The sequence below is a fragment of the Peromyscus maniculatus genome, chromosome 6 (genome assembly GCF_049852395.1).
Source record: "Peromyscus maniculatus bairdii isolate BWxNUB_F1_BW_parent chromosome 6, HU_Pman_BW_mat_3.1, whole genome shotgun sequence".
Classification (NCBI taxonomy): Eukaryota; Metazoa; Chordata; class Mammalia; order Rodentia; family Cricetidae; genus Peromyscus; species Peromyscus maniculatus.
The window spans coordinates 77,645,153-77,660,186 of record NC_134857.1 but is presented as its reverse complement, the minus strand read 5'-3'; the positions used below and the strand labels follow the sequence as shown (position 1 = coordinate 77,660,186).

The 15,034-nt window shown below is 47.3% G+C and overlaps 1 protein-coding gene across 4 annotated transcripts; it reads right to left on the bottom strand.

Annotated features, from left to right (window-relative positions):
• Window positions 1-703: 703 nt before the first annotated feature.
• Prkab2 (protein kinase AMP-activated non-catalytic subunit beta 2) lies at window positions 704-14,484 on the bottom strand. Of its 4 annotated transcripts, none has more exons than XM_076574634.1 (9): window positions 14,299-14,477; window positions 13,904-14,080; window positions 10,124-10,290; window positions 8,971-9,064; window positions 8,676-8,796; window positions 5,155-5,288; window positions 4,456-4,524; window positions 3,589-3,625; window positions 1,179-2,224 (listed from the first exon to the last, which is right to left on the bottom strand). In XM_076574634.1, the coding sequence occupies exons 2-9, from the start codon at window positions 14,054-14,056 to the stop codon at window positions 2,157-2,159; spliced, it is 843 nt and encodes a 280-aa protein (XP_076430749.1). In that variant the 5' UTR covers window positions 14,057-14,080; window positions 14,299-14,477; the 3' UTR covers window positions 1,179-2,156. The 4 variants fall into 4 exon arrangements, 3 of the variants coding, with proteins under 3 accessions (XP_006982667.1, XP_076430749.1, XP_076430750.1); XM_076574635.1 differs by having other exon boundaries at window positions 2,009-2,224; window positions 10,124-10,313; window positions 14,299-14,460; XR_013052236.1 differs by having other exon boundaries at window positions 2,121-2,224; window positions 3,823-4,524.
• Window positions 14,485-15,034: the final 550 nt, after the last annotated feature.

Below are 15,034 nucleotides of genomic sequence, written 5' to 3'. Positions count from 1 at the left end.
CCACACCAGCTAGAAGTTCAAGTTCGGCTGGGGATGACTTGAGAACTAGGAACTGTCATTTCCAGATGAGAAGGATCTGAAGGTCACCAGCACCCAAACCCTGTCACCACAGCCACACCTGACCACAGAGCCTCGGCCTGAAACTGAAGACAGCTTCCCTCCCCTGCCACGGCCACACCTGTGTGCAGTAAAAACTGTAGACATGAACACACAGATGGTTCCAGCTCCTCTGTTAACAAGTGCAGATACAGCAGAAACCCCTACGTAACAATCAACACTCCAAACTCCTCCATGGCCCACTTCTAAATGGGCACTGGGAAAACAAAACGAAAGTAAAAAGCCGTCCAGTAGAACCGCAGAGCCTCCGAGCTGGTTATGCTATGGGTTAGACCTTAGTTTCCACAACGGCACACGATCCGGAAAGCCCACTGGAGAGCAAAGGTTCTCCACAAGGGAGGAGGAGGGCAGTGGCTTGGGACGGCTGAAGCAGTACTTACCCCAGTCACCCAGTTACCTACCAAGGCATCCAGCAACCTGTATTTCCTGTGATGCATCCCCACATCTCCCTGCTTCACACTTGGGATCAAAGAGGTCTCAGAATCCAGAGGACTGCTGAGGCCATGTGTGGGCAAGGCAGGAGGTAGCTACACTGACCTACGGGTCCCTCTCAGGGCGGCTGGCTCTTCTTAGCAGACAAGAAGTCTCTCAACCATAAACAACGCTTAATGCTTGGCTTGCATTTATCTGCAAAACAGAAGTGTCAAGATACTTGGAGAAAATATTTCCTGTGAGTCCTGTGTGGTTGAATACTTTTCATTCAGTGGTCATCAGTGACCCACTTCACCGTCAAACAGATTTAAAAGAGGCCGAGGAAGAACACATCTTGTTAATACGCGGTGCAAAGAGCAATAATGTGCAAGGTTCTGAATACCGGGGCAGTTCCTCATCTTACACATCTCTAAAGTAGGGAAATCTAGTATGTGCGTCTAATGAGCCTGCATGGACTCATGTCTAAAGTAGTGCTTGGGTAGTGAGGTACACATGGCTGGCCATATTAACCCAAGACTGCAGAATTCCCTAGACTGGAGAAGAAAATCTTAAGAACCATTTGTCCAAAGCCTGAGCTTCTTTAGTAGCTGTTAACACTGATGGACATGCTTGCTTTTTTTTTTTTTTTTAAATTAAAGAAAAATGTAGGCACATAAAACTCTTTCAGGAATGAAAGGTGGAAGGTTTCCTAATTTCACACTACAAACCGTGTGCTCTGATAAAGAACAGATGGAAACAGGGCCAGGCCCAGTGGAAGCCCCGTGAGCGTGTGCCATACAGCCAATATACAGGCCCAAACTGAAACACAAAGATGTGCATTTCTCTTAAAACTGAGCCATTGTGTTTCTTCAGACATTAAAACAAGTTGTAATAAATTGTGTTGGGTCCGTGCTAGGCTAAAAAGAAGACCCCGGCAACGCGAGTCTCCAAGGTGAGTCTAATCCCATACACCTTTTCAAAGGGGTTTTCACTTGACTGAGTAGTCATGTATGAGCACTAGGGAAACCGTTAAACAGGGGACATACAATGAGGAGGCTTCTTGTGGGGCATCTAGTGTCATATAAAAACACTGTGTCACATACTGCAGGAATACAGAATCAATCCATGCAAGGAAAGCCACCCTGCAACGAGGCAGCTGTAAGGAGGGCAGCAGCCTGGCACAAGGCTGACCCTTTGACACCAGGGTACAGTGGCAGACCCTCTGCCTGACAAGGATCCTAAGAGTTTGCTATTCTTTCACTTTAGGAAAAGAAGCTTCCGGTATACTCATTGATGCGGCCACAGCTTCCCACTCAGGCCCTGGCGACTTCTCTCTGGCTAGGCAGAGAGAACCTATCCAGCTGGGCTAGGAGGCCTCCAGTAACCTTCCTCTCATATGCATATATATGGTTTTGTTTCTCTGAAAATAAACTCCATGAACTCATAAAGCTCTCATCTGCAATCAAATGTAAAAGCAGAGCACCCTACTCAGAGGCTCTGAAACACACATATCAGCCTCAACACAAATCAGCCTTCCAGCCTCACAGGAGACCGGCTCAGTTCAAAGGCAAGGGAGATGCTTCTCCAGAATCCTTGGAGGCAAGGAGTGATGTCCTCTTCAAATGGGCTTATACAGCAGCGTGGTGACATACTTCTTCTTGTAGCGGTGGGTCGCACTGAGAACCATCACACTGTCCTGCAGGGCAGAAAAGCACATAGAGATAATTCGTTAGTTCTGGTGGCTGCTGGATCTTCCCAGCCATCAGTCTTTCCCAGACACTCATGGTCTTGCTGAAATACTCCAATAAAAGCAACTTACTGGAGAAAAGGTCATTCTGAGTCACAGTTCTGGATTATAGTCCACTGTGCCAGGGAAGCCAAGGCATCAGGAAGCGGAAGCAGCTGAGCACATCGCACATTTGTATTGAGCATGTTTCCCCCACTTTATCCAGTCCAGGATACCCTGCCCAGGGAATGGCCTGCCCACAATTAAGATGGGTCTTCATATACCAATTAGTGTATTCACTATAATTCCCAATAGGTATGGTCAGACTCACACCTGACAGTATTCTAAAATTTTTCAAGTTGACAACACTAACCAACACATTTACTTTTCAAGAGATAGTCTGAAATAAAAGAACGAGGCTAGTTTTGCTATCAAATCTAATTCAGTTCCAATCCAGACTCCTGCCATTGTGGTATGGGTTGACAGCCGTGAGTGGTCTATATAATGGTCTGTGTCCCTCTGCTCCTTTTTAAGACTTCTTCATACAAAGGATAATAGCTACCATTAAAGTGGTTCTGATGATTACAAGAGAAGATCAAAGTATCTGACACATAAAAGGTCAGGAAGAAATACTAATTTATAACTCCATCCCCCTTCTCCTTTCAAATTACAATATTAGACCTAAGCCTGGCAAGTAAAAAAAAAAAAAAAGTGCCGTCAAGCATTCCCAGAGGAAATGTTAAATGTGGTAAGAAAGGGAATGATCCTTCTCAACACTCATTCCTAAGGCCTCAAGTAGGTCCAATTGCCACTCAATGCCAAGGAGGAACTCCAGGCATCCTCTCTGACTGGGAGGGAACCGTGGGAGTGCCTATCTATCCTTAAAGTACGAGAAGCTTCTTTAGACATCCAATCTGACGGGTCAATTCTGAATGGTCCAACAAGCTGAGAAGTCCACCAGCAAAGGCACCAACTTCCAGGATGTACGGGAGAGCGTGGGTGTGCCACAGAAGAGAAGACAAGGGACACCGACTGAGAGCCACAGGACAGTCACAGAGGCAAAGCTCAACCAGATCTCCAAGAACCCCGAAAGTCCAACATAGAGACCAGCGCGGCCTGCTATCTTCCTTCACCCTGTACTGTCCACCATGACCGTGTCCTGGACTAACCCTCCGGCTGGTCTGTGCCGAGCCACAGCCTAACGAGGTGGGAGCCAGGCAGGTCAAACTCGGTGAGAGAGGAGCATCCCTGAGAAGCCCTGCATGGTGGGGATGGGCAGGAAAGAGGGGGGGCGAGGGTAAAGAGGACTGAGCTCAGTCCCGTCTTATACTTACTGGCCATCTGACCTTCTCTGAGTCTCAGTTTCTCTATCTATAAAACAGGGGTTAAAAATAATACTTACCTCTCAAGGTTACTATGAAAATGAAATTCAGTATATTAAAATTTTATATACACCCACACAATCTATTAAAGTCAGCTCTACCAGTGACCTCCCTGTTCTTGCTGCACATCCAAGAAATCTGAGCAGCTTCCAGAGAAACTGCTGGAGTCACCCTAGGCACACTTACTCAGAACTTCTGGGGAGGAGACCACTCAATCTGCCGCTCACCAACTTCTCCACGGAGTTCTTGTGAGGATCAGCTTCGCCAGCCACAGAACCACATACTTTTATGCTAACAGCCAAGCCACAAAGACATTAAAGCAACAAGAAACCAGGAGTCTAGGGCAGGGGTGGGGCAGACACAGACGGTCCGTCACTGACTCCCTCCCTACCATACAAGAGATGGAAACACTTGGGTACACACAACCAGGACATCTCAGCGCAGCTCAGGTCCACATTTGAAGTTCTCCTGTCTCATTCAAGCATTTGTTGAAGGAAGCTAAACCAGAGTTTCACTGAATCCAACGACTACGAATCCAAACTTAAGTAAACAGGTGGTACAAAGGTTCCAGCCACCCACAGACACTGGGGAGCAGGAGGGTCCCCATCACTGACAGTTCAGCTAGCCTGGACCAGACCAGAGACTGGCATTTAAAATCAAACAGCCTGAGAGGTAAGAAAAAGACAGCTTTTCTATCATTTGACCGTCAGTTGCCAACTGCAGTTTTAAAAGCCGCAGCAAGCAAGTTACCACTGAAGAGCATGCAGGACTCCTACCCTTCCAGTCGGGAGGCTGTGGGACACCAGGGCCACCACTTACCTTAATGGACAGCGCATAGAGATGGTTCAGCATGACATGGTTGGGCTCAGGAAGTAAGGCTGGATCACACTAGGAGGAAAAACACCCCCCAGCCCCCACAAATGTGATTAAATGCAGACAAAACAAATAGCTTACTGTTCCTCTGGTTGTTAAGAACTCTAAATAGGTACATTTTGCCTCCTATGAATCATGCATTCCCAGATCATAAAATCTGGAAAAATCCTCAGTCTAAAGGTGAAATGCTAAACCCCAACATCTGCTAATTTTCTTTAACAGAATTAAAATGAAAACCTAACAATATAGATGGTTTGGGTGAAAGGGCAGAAATAATCTTCCTGGGAATCAACCACCAATTAAGAAAAACAGAGAAAAATTAGTTACACAAAAAGTTGTGTATTTCTGTATATCCCCTAATGAGAGCACCCTTATCTTGTGTTGGAATAGAAGTCACAGTAGACATTAATTCCAGCATATTTGGTTCTGATTTTACTATAAACAGAAACAACTATAAATTTTGCTATTGGTACCTAAAGAAGTCACGGTTCAGTCTTGGAAAAGGATTCTATGGTGCTGCTGACGTGACCTGGCCTACTGCCTTCACACATCTGTGTCCTAATTCCAGCCCCAAGGTTACTTAAGTTTGGCCTCAGTGAACCTAGATAGCCCCAGATGCTCTAGCAGCCTGCTCAGGATACTCACTGAAATATTAGTGTCCTTGTTAAGAATAACTTGGAGTAGGTGAGGGGGCAGGATGGGTGGGGATTTGAATCTCTCCTCAGATCGAAACACATACATTTCTTGACCATAAGGCCCTGGGGGTGAGCTGGATAGGTCTGAAAAATATTTATGCAAAAGTGAAGGAAAGTTGAAGTGTTAGTAATAATGCATGGGGAAAGGTATCAATGCACAGCCATTAATCTTAAATGTAGTACAAGTCCTAGAACGTAAGGGCTTGTGACCTACTGGGCCTCTAACTGTAAGGAAGCAAAGGGAATGTCTGCGTCATCCTGAACATGGACCAGGAGGCCTCCCAACAAGGCAACATGATGTAAGAAAGCAATGAGAGGTCCGGACCTAGGCTCCAGGAAACCAACTCTATTTGCCAATCAGAGGACCTTGGACAGATCCCTTTACTATGGTCAGTGTCCACATCCATAAGATAAAAATCTTCCTAATTCACAATGCTTTTGAGGAAATCACAGTGACAGTGGATACAAAGGTACTCTGTGAACTCAATGTGAGAAGGTTATATTTCATTTTGTTTCTACCAAAGCAACCGACAACAATGTTATACATTCAAAGTCTACAATGATCACAGCAGACAGAACAAAACCTAGCTATAGTCAAAGAAGTGCAGATGTAAGCCAGAACACAGTCCCACTCCATGCTCAGTGGGCTGGCTGCCACTGAGATGACAAGTACTGGCAGAAATGTGGAGAAACTGGGAGCTTCGAGCTACAGGGTTTCCATCACTGGCAGAAATGAACAACAGTATCACCACTTTGGAAAACAGTTCAACTTTGTGACCCAGTACTGGGTGTATCACCTAAGATAAAACATAAGCCCACACAAAAGCCTGGCCATGAGTGTTCATAAGCAATATTCATAAGAGCTTCAAAGAGGAAACAAAATCCAAGTATCTGTCAACAATGGATGGATAATCAAAAAGGAACTGTCATACCGTGGACTTCCATTCAGCCATAAACAGAAGCAAGAACATGTTTCAACAAGGATGGAAGCCCCGGAAGCCCGTTAAGTGAAAGAAGCCGCATGGTGTATGGTTACGTTTCTATGAACTGTCCTGAACAGGCAAATCCATGTGGCAGGTTTGTGACTGACACAGGGCAGGGAGGAGGAAGAGATGGGAACAATTTTTCTTTTGAGGTGACAGTTTTAAAAACTCAATATACCAAAAAAATGGATAAACTGTACAATTCAAAAAGATGTGTTTTATGGTATCTGAATTCTACTTTAAAATGAAAAGAATTCAGATTAAACCCACAAAAATTAAATAAACTATGTTTTCTTTGTTTTAAAATTTTATAGTTCCAGAGAAAAGATCACCCCCCCTCCCCCGAGACAGAGTCTCTCTGTGTAGTTTTGGCATCTGTCCTCTGTCCTGGATCTCGCTCTGTAGACCAGGCTGGCCTCGAACTCACAGAGATCCGTCTGGCTCTGCCTCCCGAGTGCTGGGATTAAAGGCATGCGCCACCGCCGCCCAGCCAGAGAAAAGATTTTAATAAATCTACTTTAATGACTCCGGCTTGCTTCGGCATGTAAGGCAAAAGGAAGGCAGCAGTAACAGTGCAGCCTTGGACCAGGGACATCTCAGACACTGTCAGTTGTTTTGGACACGTCATCCACAAAAATGCCATCGGGAGATAACACAGGACAACTTTCATGTGCTGTCTGTACACTAAAAACCCAAGTTGTCACTGAAAAGTCACACTCATGACCACACCCCTTATCTGCACGTTCCTAATAAATGGATTCTATGCACTACATCACTGGACTGGGAAAATGGGTGAAACCCAAAGTGTGCTCGTCTTCTCACTACATAATTATGATTGACAGTCAGATACTCTTTGGCTTTGTAGCTCATACTATAATCATAGTCCTAGTGGCCTCAGAATTTAAACCTTTTAGGATCACCACCCCTCCCGCCAATAAGAATGCTCAGCATAACTTTCTGAGTTTATATACTGAAAACAAAATTTTTCTAAATAGGTGGTTACTGTGCTATGGACTATTTGTCCCTTGTCCTGGAGATTCTGCTATGTGCTCTACTTCAGGGTCACTGAGGGTCCAAGCCCTCGACTTTACTGCTGGGAGTTGGTTGCACGATGGCATGACAATCAGCAGAGGCGGGCTTCGCACGCACGAGACCACACGCTCAGTGGAGAATGTGTGGTTCTCCAGGCAGGCTTCCCATGCACGAGACCACACGCTCAGTGGAGAATGTGTGGTTCTCCAGGCAGGCTTCCCATGCACGAGACCACACGCTCAGTGGAGAAGTGTGTGGTTCTCCAGGCAGGCTTCCCATGCATGAGAGAGACCACACGCTCAGTGGAGAATGTGTGGTTCTCCAGGCAGGCTTCCCATGCATGAGAGAGACCACACGCTCAGTGGAGAATGTGTGGTTCTCCAGGCAGGCTTCCCATGCACGAGACCACACGCTCAGTGGAGAAAGTGTGGTTCTCCAGGCAGGCTTCCCATGCATGAGAGAGACCACACGCTCAGTGGAGAAGTGTGTGGTTCTCCAGGCAGGCTTCCCATGCATGAGACCACACGCTCAGTGGAGAAGTGTGTGGTTCTCCAGGCAGGCTTCCCATGCATGAGAGAGACCACACGCTCAGTGGAGAAGTGTATGGTTCTCCAGGCAGGCTTCCCATGCATGAGAGAGACCACACGCTCAGTGGAGAAGTGTGTGGTTCTCCAGGCAGGCATAACTCTCACTAATGAGACAGTAACTATGGACATTGTTTGCAAAGCATGCCTCTGCTACTAGAGTGAACAAGCACAGATAAAGACCTTGGGGAAAGGGATATTACATGAAACAGAAACACACGGGATTTCCCCCTGGATATTCAATCCATAGATAATAACTATTGGCTTTTTTCTTTTTTTCCCTCCCTCAGCGACAATTATAGTCGTAGGCTCTCATAAAACCGTAACTGTCAGCCGGGCGGTGGTGGCGCACGCCTTTAATCCCAGCACTCGGGAGGCAGAGCCAGGCGGATCTCTGTGAGTTCGAGGCCGGCCTGGGCTACCAAGTGAGCTCCAGGAAAGGCGCAAAGCTACGCAGAGAAACCCTGTCTCGAAAAACCAAAAAAAAAAAAAAACCGTAACTGTCAGTTGAGCTCTCAAACGAGCTGATTCAGGTTAGAAGGACAAACCAGACGTGTCCAGCCTTTACATTTCACCAGATGCTATTGGAAAGTGTGAAACCTTACTGGAAACAGCTTTTGAAACCACAGGCCACTGGGAGGTTATACAAAGGTAAAGTGGACAACAGTGTATCAGAATAAGAAAGGCAGACATTATACCAGGGGATTTGTGTCATAGTGGAGTGTGTGGGGTGGGGTGGAGGGGAGGGGAGGGGGTCATTATAAGATTCCTGAGAAGACATGAAAATACAAAATACAACAAGAAACCACTCTGGGGAAGGAATATGTATTGTTAGAAAGGCACAGCAAGAGAAAGTAACAGCACAAAATTACCTCGACACGATGTCTCCGAGCTTTCCATGGAATCTAACTTTAAAGCATCAAACACTTCAAAATCAGATTTCTTGACATGGATCAAATTATTAATTGTGCCAAGCTGACTGGTAACCACAGGCTGAAACAGTGAATAAAAAAAAAAGATTGGATTCCCTTTCAAATCCTTCTTCTCCACCCAACCTCCCTCTACTTTTACAAAAGTCTCTAGTAGGGAGGGGCTGTTGCCTACTGAACCAGAGGGCAATAAGTCCTAATGAGACCACTGAGGCTCCCCTGCAAATCAAGGCCTTACCTCTGATGGGTCATGAACCCACTGTCCATCCACAAAGAACTTGTACTGGTGCTCTCCCTCTGGAAGGTCCAAGATGGCAACAAAGTCGTTATGACTGGGGAAGAACACAGAAGGTCAAACAGGCCAAGTTCCTTCAAGAAGACAGAATGGGGAAAGGGGCCATGATGGCGCCATCCCAGGGGCCTTCTACATTCCTGAGCTACGATCTTGTGCCCACCACCACCCCCATGCAAAGCATAAATCCATCTCCTTTTTCTCTGTCACTCAAGACATGTACTTGTCAACCTCTCCCAAAACCTTCATTCTTAACCAGTATCTGGGGGTGGGGGATGGGGTGCTGGGGTTGGGGAGATTGATTGCCAAAATGTTTCATCTTAGTAAACTGCTTTGTTCTAGCAGAACAGATTTCTTGGGGCTGGGGAGATGGGCTCAGCCAGGAAGAGTGCTCGTGGTGAGCTTGAGGACCTGAGTTCGAATCCTAATATGCAGGTCAAAAGCTGGGCATGGCTACACATGCCTGTAACTCCAGCATTGGGGAAGCAGAGACAAGCAGACCCAGAGAAAGTGCTGGCCAGTAAAGAAAGCTAGCTGAGATGGAGACATTCTGGTTCAATGAGCTTGTCTTAAGGCAATAGGGCTGAAAGGCACAGAGGAAGACACTTGGTTCTTGCTGTGGCCTCCACGTGCACATACATGGGCATACATATATGCACATATACATGCACTCACACACGCATTACACACAAAGAACAGAGTCCTCATGATTATGAATAAGGTAAAAGATAGGTTGGGGTGGGGAAATATTTCAGGGTACTCTTTCCATATTTTGGTGAGCCTTTTGTGGAAAATGACCCACTACACAAAAGGTCACTCTGACAACCACATAAATCATCCACCATTGCTTTGCCGGCAATGAACTGGCATGAGACTTAGAATGTCACAGTGCATTTTGTTTTAATGCAGAATTCAAAGCAACGGGAATTAGCTAGTGCCAGACCTCCTCCAGACGAGAAATGGCTTGAGAAGCACATTCCTGAAGAATATACCCACAATGCTGTTAGAAGCTCCCCAAGGCCTAGTCTCTCCCCTAAGACAGGGGAGCAGGTATCCGACAGTCCTGCTCTGCAGACTCAATGGAAACACGTGTCGTCACCTCTTAATCAGTGGAATCTTGGCGCTCCAATTGTTGAAGGACCCAGAGATGAAGACCTCCTTGCCTCCTTCAGACCAGCGGATAACGGTGGGCCGGGCCTGCTGGGTGGGCTTCACAGAATCATCCAAGTCCTGCTGCCACGGTACAAACTCTTTGTCCCCGGGGAGCTGTAAGAAGGAGTAGGTCATCCCTAGAATAAATTATGACCCAAGGGTTTTTAAGAGGTAACTTTCCCCAGGGTATTAAAGGTTCTAGGCTTCAACTAAAGATAGCTACCCTAAATTCAGCAATTAAGTCAGAGTTTGAACAAACTACAGAAAAGTACCAGCACAGGGTCCAAAATGGTCAAATGGCTTCTGTCCCAGCATTGCCTAAACCACAACCTACATCGTTTTCCCTGCTGAACCTCGGGTCGCCCTGCAAACAAACGAGCAAACACCCTCCAAAGCCTTCCTCCAGTCTATCCATGCAGACAATTAGGATACGCTTCTAAGTGCCTCTTAAGAGAAAAAAATATATAAGAAAGCCAAGTATGGTTCTTTAAAAGAAAACTAAGCCAGGAATATATTTTTCAGAGGCAAACTGGTCTCGATTGTCAACTGCAATTGAAGTTATAGATACCACAATTCCTAAGTAATTAACAATGCTGTTTTAGCTACTAGGTTATACAATGGAACATTAAAAATTTAAGGGTGGAGATGTAGTTCCAGGTAGAGCACTTTCCTACCAAGCATGAGGCTGGGAGTTTCATCTCCAGCACCATCATCCATCAATCACCACAAATTCCAAAGCCAGACCACCGATTCGGTACCCTTATTTGCTAACTAAGGCCAGGCTCATGTAAGTACCCCAAGGGGAGGGATGACATGCGGGAGGTCTGGGAGCACAGGATGGGATTCTGAGAAAAATGAATTCCTTAGTTGCTTTTCATTGCCATCCTTTAGGACAAGCATGGGCAAACAGTAGCCAGTGAGCCGGACAGCTTTCCCCAAAGCTTTTGTTTGGAAACAGCCCCTCATTTGTTGACCTACCACCCACAACCTTCTGCTATGGTGGGAGACCTGGGGAGTTATGACGGACTGTCTGACCCACAGAGTCTAAGTTATTTATTATTTGATCTTTTACAGAAATAGTTTGATAATCCCTACTTTCCACCGGCCTCACTGACTGGTAAATAAGACTGGATGGTATCAGTCAAGCACTACAAACAAAACAACGGAGGTTAGAGTAAGAAAAGACTAGCTTATTTATTTGGGCTTTTCCCTGCTTTTCCCAAAGTGAACATCATTTTTTCCCTTCCATTCTGTCTCCTGATAGTTCTTAGACCTACTGCACAAATACAAACCAAAGTACACAGAGAAAGGAAAGAAGGGACTTTCACATTATTCAGGAGGTTGGAAAGTTGGATTAAGACAAAGCTTTGGCCTCCATAGTCTCCCAGCAATGCACTGGGGCTGATGGTTGCCTTAGGACTGTTGACATAGGCCTAAGAACAACCCTCAGATTCTCATTCAAAAATAGGATCTGAGAATACACTTTTCCAAGCTTTCAGGTAATCACACTATAATTATATTACAGTAAACAAGGAAAACATGTTTTGCTTTGTTTTTTTTTCCCTAGGGGGTCAAATTCTCACTCTAGTTTAGACTGGCAGTGATCCCCCTGCCTCAGCCTCTGAACAGCTTAAGTTACAGGCATGAGCTGCTATCATATCAGCTTTAAAAAGTTACCTTTTGAGGTGTACCTTAAAATGTTCGGAATACTGTTTGTTGAAATCAGTTTCAGAGTAGCTGGTGGGGAAGTGGTTTGGAGTACACACACACACACACACACACACACACACACACACACACACCGTTCATTCATGACCTTTCAGCACCATTTAAACAGAGTGACACATACACTGTTCATTATACTGCTCTATTTTATAAATGCGTCAGATTTCCCATAAGGTTTTTAAAGTAATCTGGGGGGATCAAAATATACAAACAGGACTGAGAACCACTGAGTAAGTCTACTAAAAAGCCTGACCTTTGAAGCAAAGATCCCCCCAACACACACACACACACACACACACACACACACACACACACACACACACACACTGCGTCTATCAATTACTTTTATGACTGAGGATTTTCAGTTTTGAAAGCTCTACACTATTAATAAGCCTGGCTTTGGAGCCAAGTCCTTCCACTTATGACATGACATTTCTGTGCTAGGAGCGAATGCAGCTGACTAGCAGGAAGATGGTTTACTGAGTTGAACCATCAGCAAAACTACCAGGAACAGCAGCAAGCTGGCAATCCGAATTACAGTCGGAAGATGTTTCGGGAAAATCAGTGGGAGGGGTATGTGAACTATATAGTTTTTAATCTGGATGAGACAGAGAGAATTGTTACAACTACTTTTCTCATTTCACAAATGGCAAGATGTGAGGGAAAGAATGTTCCAAAACAGGCCCAAATCCACACAGAGCAACCTGGCTCGTATTCAGGACACCAATTACTGCAGTCACAGTTTGAATGTACCCAAATCCTGAGTCATCAATGTAGGAATGAGCAAAAATATACAGCCTGTCACCCCGGATAAGCTTTGGAGAAGGAAATCTAGGCTGAGCACAGAGCCCAAACGATGAGGAAAGAGTCCTAAGGTAGGAGAGGAAGAAGGGAACAAAGAGGGAATCCCCCCCCCCCCCCCCCCCCCGCAAGAAATGCATAGCTCAATACCTCTCTCTCACTTCTCTAACGGTGATCTCAATCAGGATCCGAGAAATAAGCCGTATAATCCAAATTTCATGTGCTGTCAAAGCAGTAAATGAAACTCTATTCACAACCCTAAGCCCCAGTTCAGTGGGAAGGGATAAAGTGATTAACGTCAAATACATTCCAATCCTCTCCAACCCTCAAGTTTTTCTTTTTTACTCCAGACAGCCTACTTGGAGAAATTAAATGTATTTAATGCTGACATTTCTAAAAGTGATTAGGAACACAGAGTTAGCAATCACACTGCTGTCGGCTCCATCTGCCTCTTCTTTCGGGGGGGGGGGGGGACAAAAGGGGGTCTTTGGCTGACAGTCCTTTGGGCAACTGTTGTGGGTGGTCTTGAGCCTCAGGCAACATTTGGAAACACTATAGGGGAGTGAAGGGGGGGTAACTTGCTCTCCCGCAAAGTGCAACCAGGTGTGCAAAAAAACACAGCCACAGTCGCCACGTTTATAAAAAACCGAACCGTTCACCCAATGATGCCCTGTATTGATCCCCAAAGACTAGGCGCAAGTACTGAAGTAACCAAGTGACGGCTGCTGAGAGCCACGCAAAGGGGGATGAAGATCAGAGAGGGGGAGAGAGCATCTCAGAGAGTGCAAACATGATATCTACACAAAGACATTTTCGGGGAAAAGAAATTCATTCAAGCTCTCTTGAGGCCAATGTGAGAAACGGAGCCCCGAATCAGCAGCTTAAACAACGCACTCTCTCTCTTAAGTTTCCACCCTCGCTCACAACCTATACACATCCTGCCAGCTCTACAAGAAGGCAGCTTGCGTGCAGAACCAAGGATACAGCGGGCAGGGGACGTGTCTCTGGTACCAGTCCTAAAAACCTGGCCCACAGCTCAGTCACAACTGCCTCTATCCTCATTTGGGGTAGTACCTAGGAGGCATGAGCACTCTGTCAGCGGGAAAGCCCTCTCATTAAAAAAAACCCGTAACCCTTGGGAGCGAGGATGAGGAAGAACCAATAAGGGCGAAGCAGCCGACAGACAGCCCGGTCACCTCACCTTGGAGTCGGGCAGGCTGAAGACGCTGGGGTCGTCGGTGCTCCCCACCATGATCTTGTGCTCCTTGCCCGGGCCATGGCCGCCGCCCTCGGCTCGCGCAGCCTTGGCACCATGGCGCTCGCCGGACACCCGCTCGCTGGTGGTGTTTCCCATGGCTGCAGCTCCAGTCGGGGCAACCTGCGGCGGGGGACGACACCGGGCGGGGAACACCCCCGCGGCCGCGTCAGGGGCGTCCCGGCCCCGCCCCTGCGCTCGGGAAGGGAATCCCCGCCGCAGGAGGCCGCGCCCGGGGTCCCCCTCCCTTGCCTACTTCGGGGACGCCCCGGCTGGGGCACCGGCTCCGGGAACCACCCCTGCCCCGCAGCCCCGGCCCCGCACACCCTCACGCCGCTCACCTCCGGCGATGCGCTCCGGGATCGCGGGGCCACACGCACGCCGGCTGTTCGGCGTACGGGGAGACCAATAAAGTTATTGAAATTGAAGCCGCGCCCCAAGCCGACGATCCGGGTTTCCTCCTAAAATGGCTACAAGGCCCGCGGCGCGGACCCGCCTCCGTCCCTGGCCCCGCCCACCCGGCCTCTGGCCCCGCCCCCTGCGCGCCAGCCCCGCCCTCTCCCAGTCCTAGCCGCCTGCCGCTCTAGTCACCGGCGCCGCCGGGGCCGCCTCTGTGGTGGATGCGTGCGCACCTCCAGCTTGGGGCGGGGCGGAGGGTGGGGTCAGGGTCCGGCGTCTCAGCCGCTGGTATTTGGACGTCTAGGCACATTCACGTCTTTCTAAGCAGTTTGTCTAACCGTGGGACGCGGGCTCGTTAGAAAGGCCCGATCCGAGGTCTCATGCCCTAGGTACGGAATTAGAATCTGCACTTTAACAAGATCCCATCAAACTGCTTGACAGCGTCGTAGAGAGCGGATCCACATTCGAATGGTTTTCACACTCGGCTTCCAACTCTACCCAGCAACCTCTTTCTAACTGGAAGTGATGAAATAAACAGTGGGACAGAGAATTGAGTAGACGCATGAAGCTTATATGTGGCGCCCAGCTCTTCATAGTGGTGTTTTCTCTTACAATGATCAGCTGTGTGGATGCATGCATTCAGCGCATGGTGAAGTTTAGCCAAGGAGGCAGCAGCAG

Coding starts and splice junctions, on each gene's coding strand:
- Prkab2 (XM_076574634.1), bottom strand. CDS start 14,056: ATGGGAAACACCACCAGCGAGCGGGTGTCCGGCGAGCGCCATGGTGCC. Junction 10,291..13,903: donor TCAGCCTGCCCGACTCCAAG/GTGAGGTGACCG, acceptor TCCTTCTTACAG/CTCCCCGGGGACAAAGAGTT. Junction 2,225..3,588: donor CAGAGAAGGTCAGATGGCCA/GTAAGTATAAGA, acceptor TCTGCCCTGCAG/GACAGTGTGATGGTTCTCAG.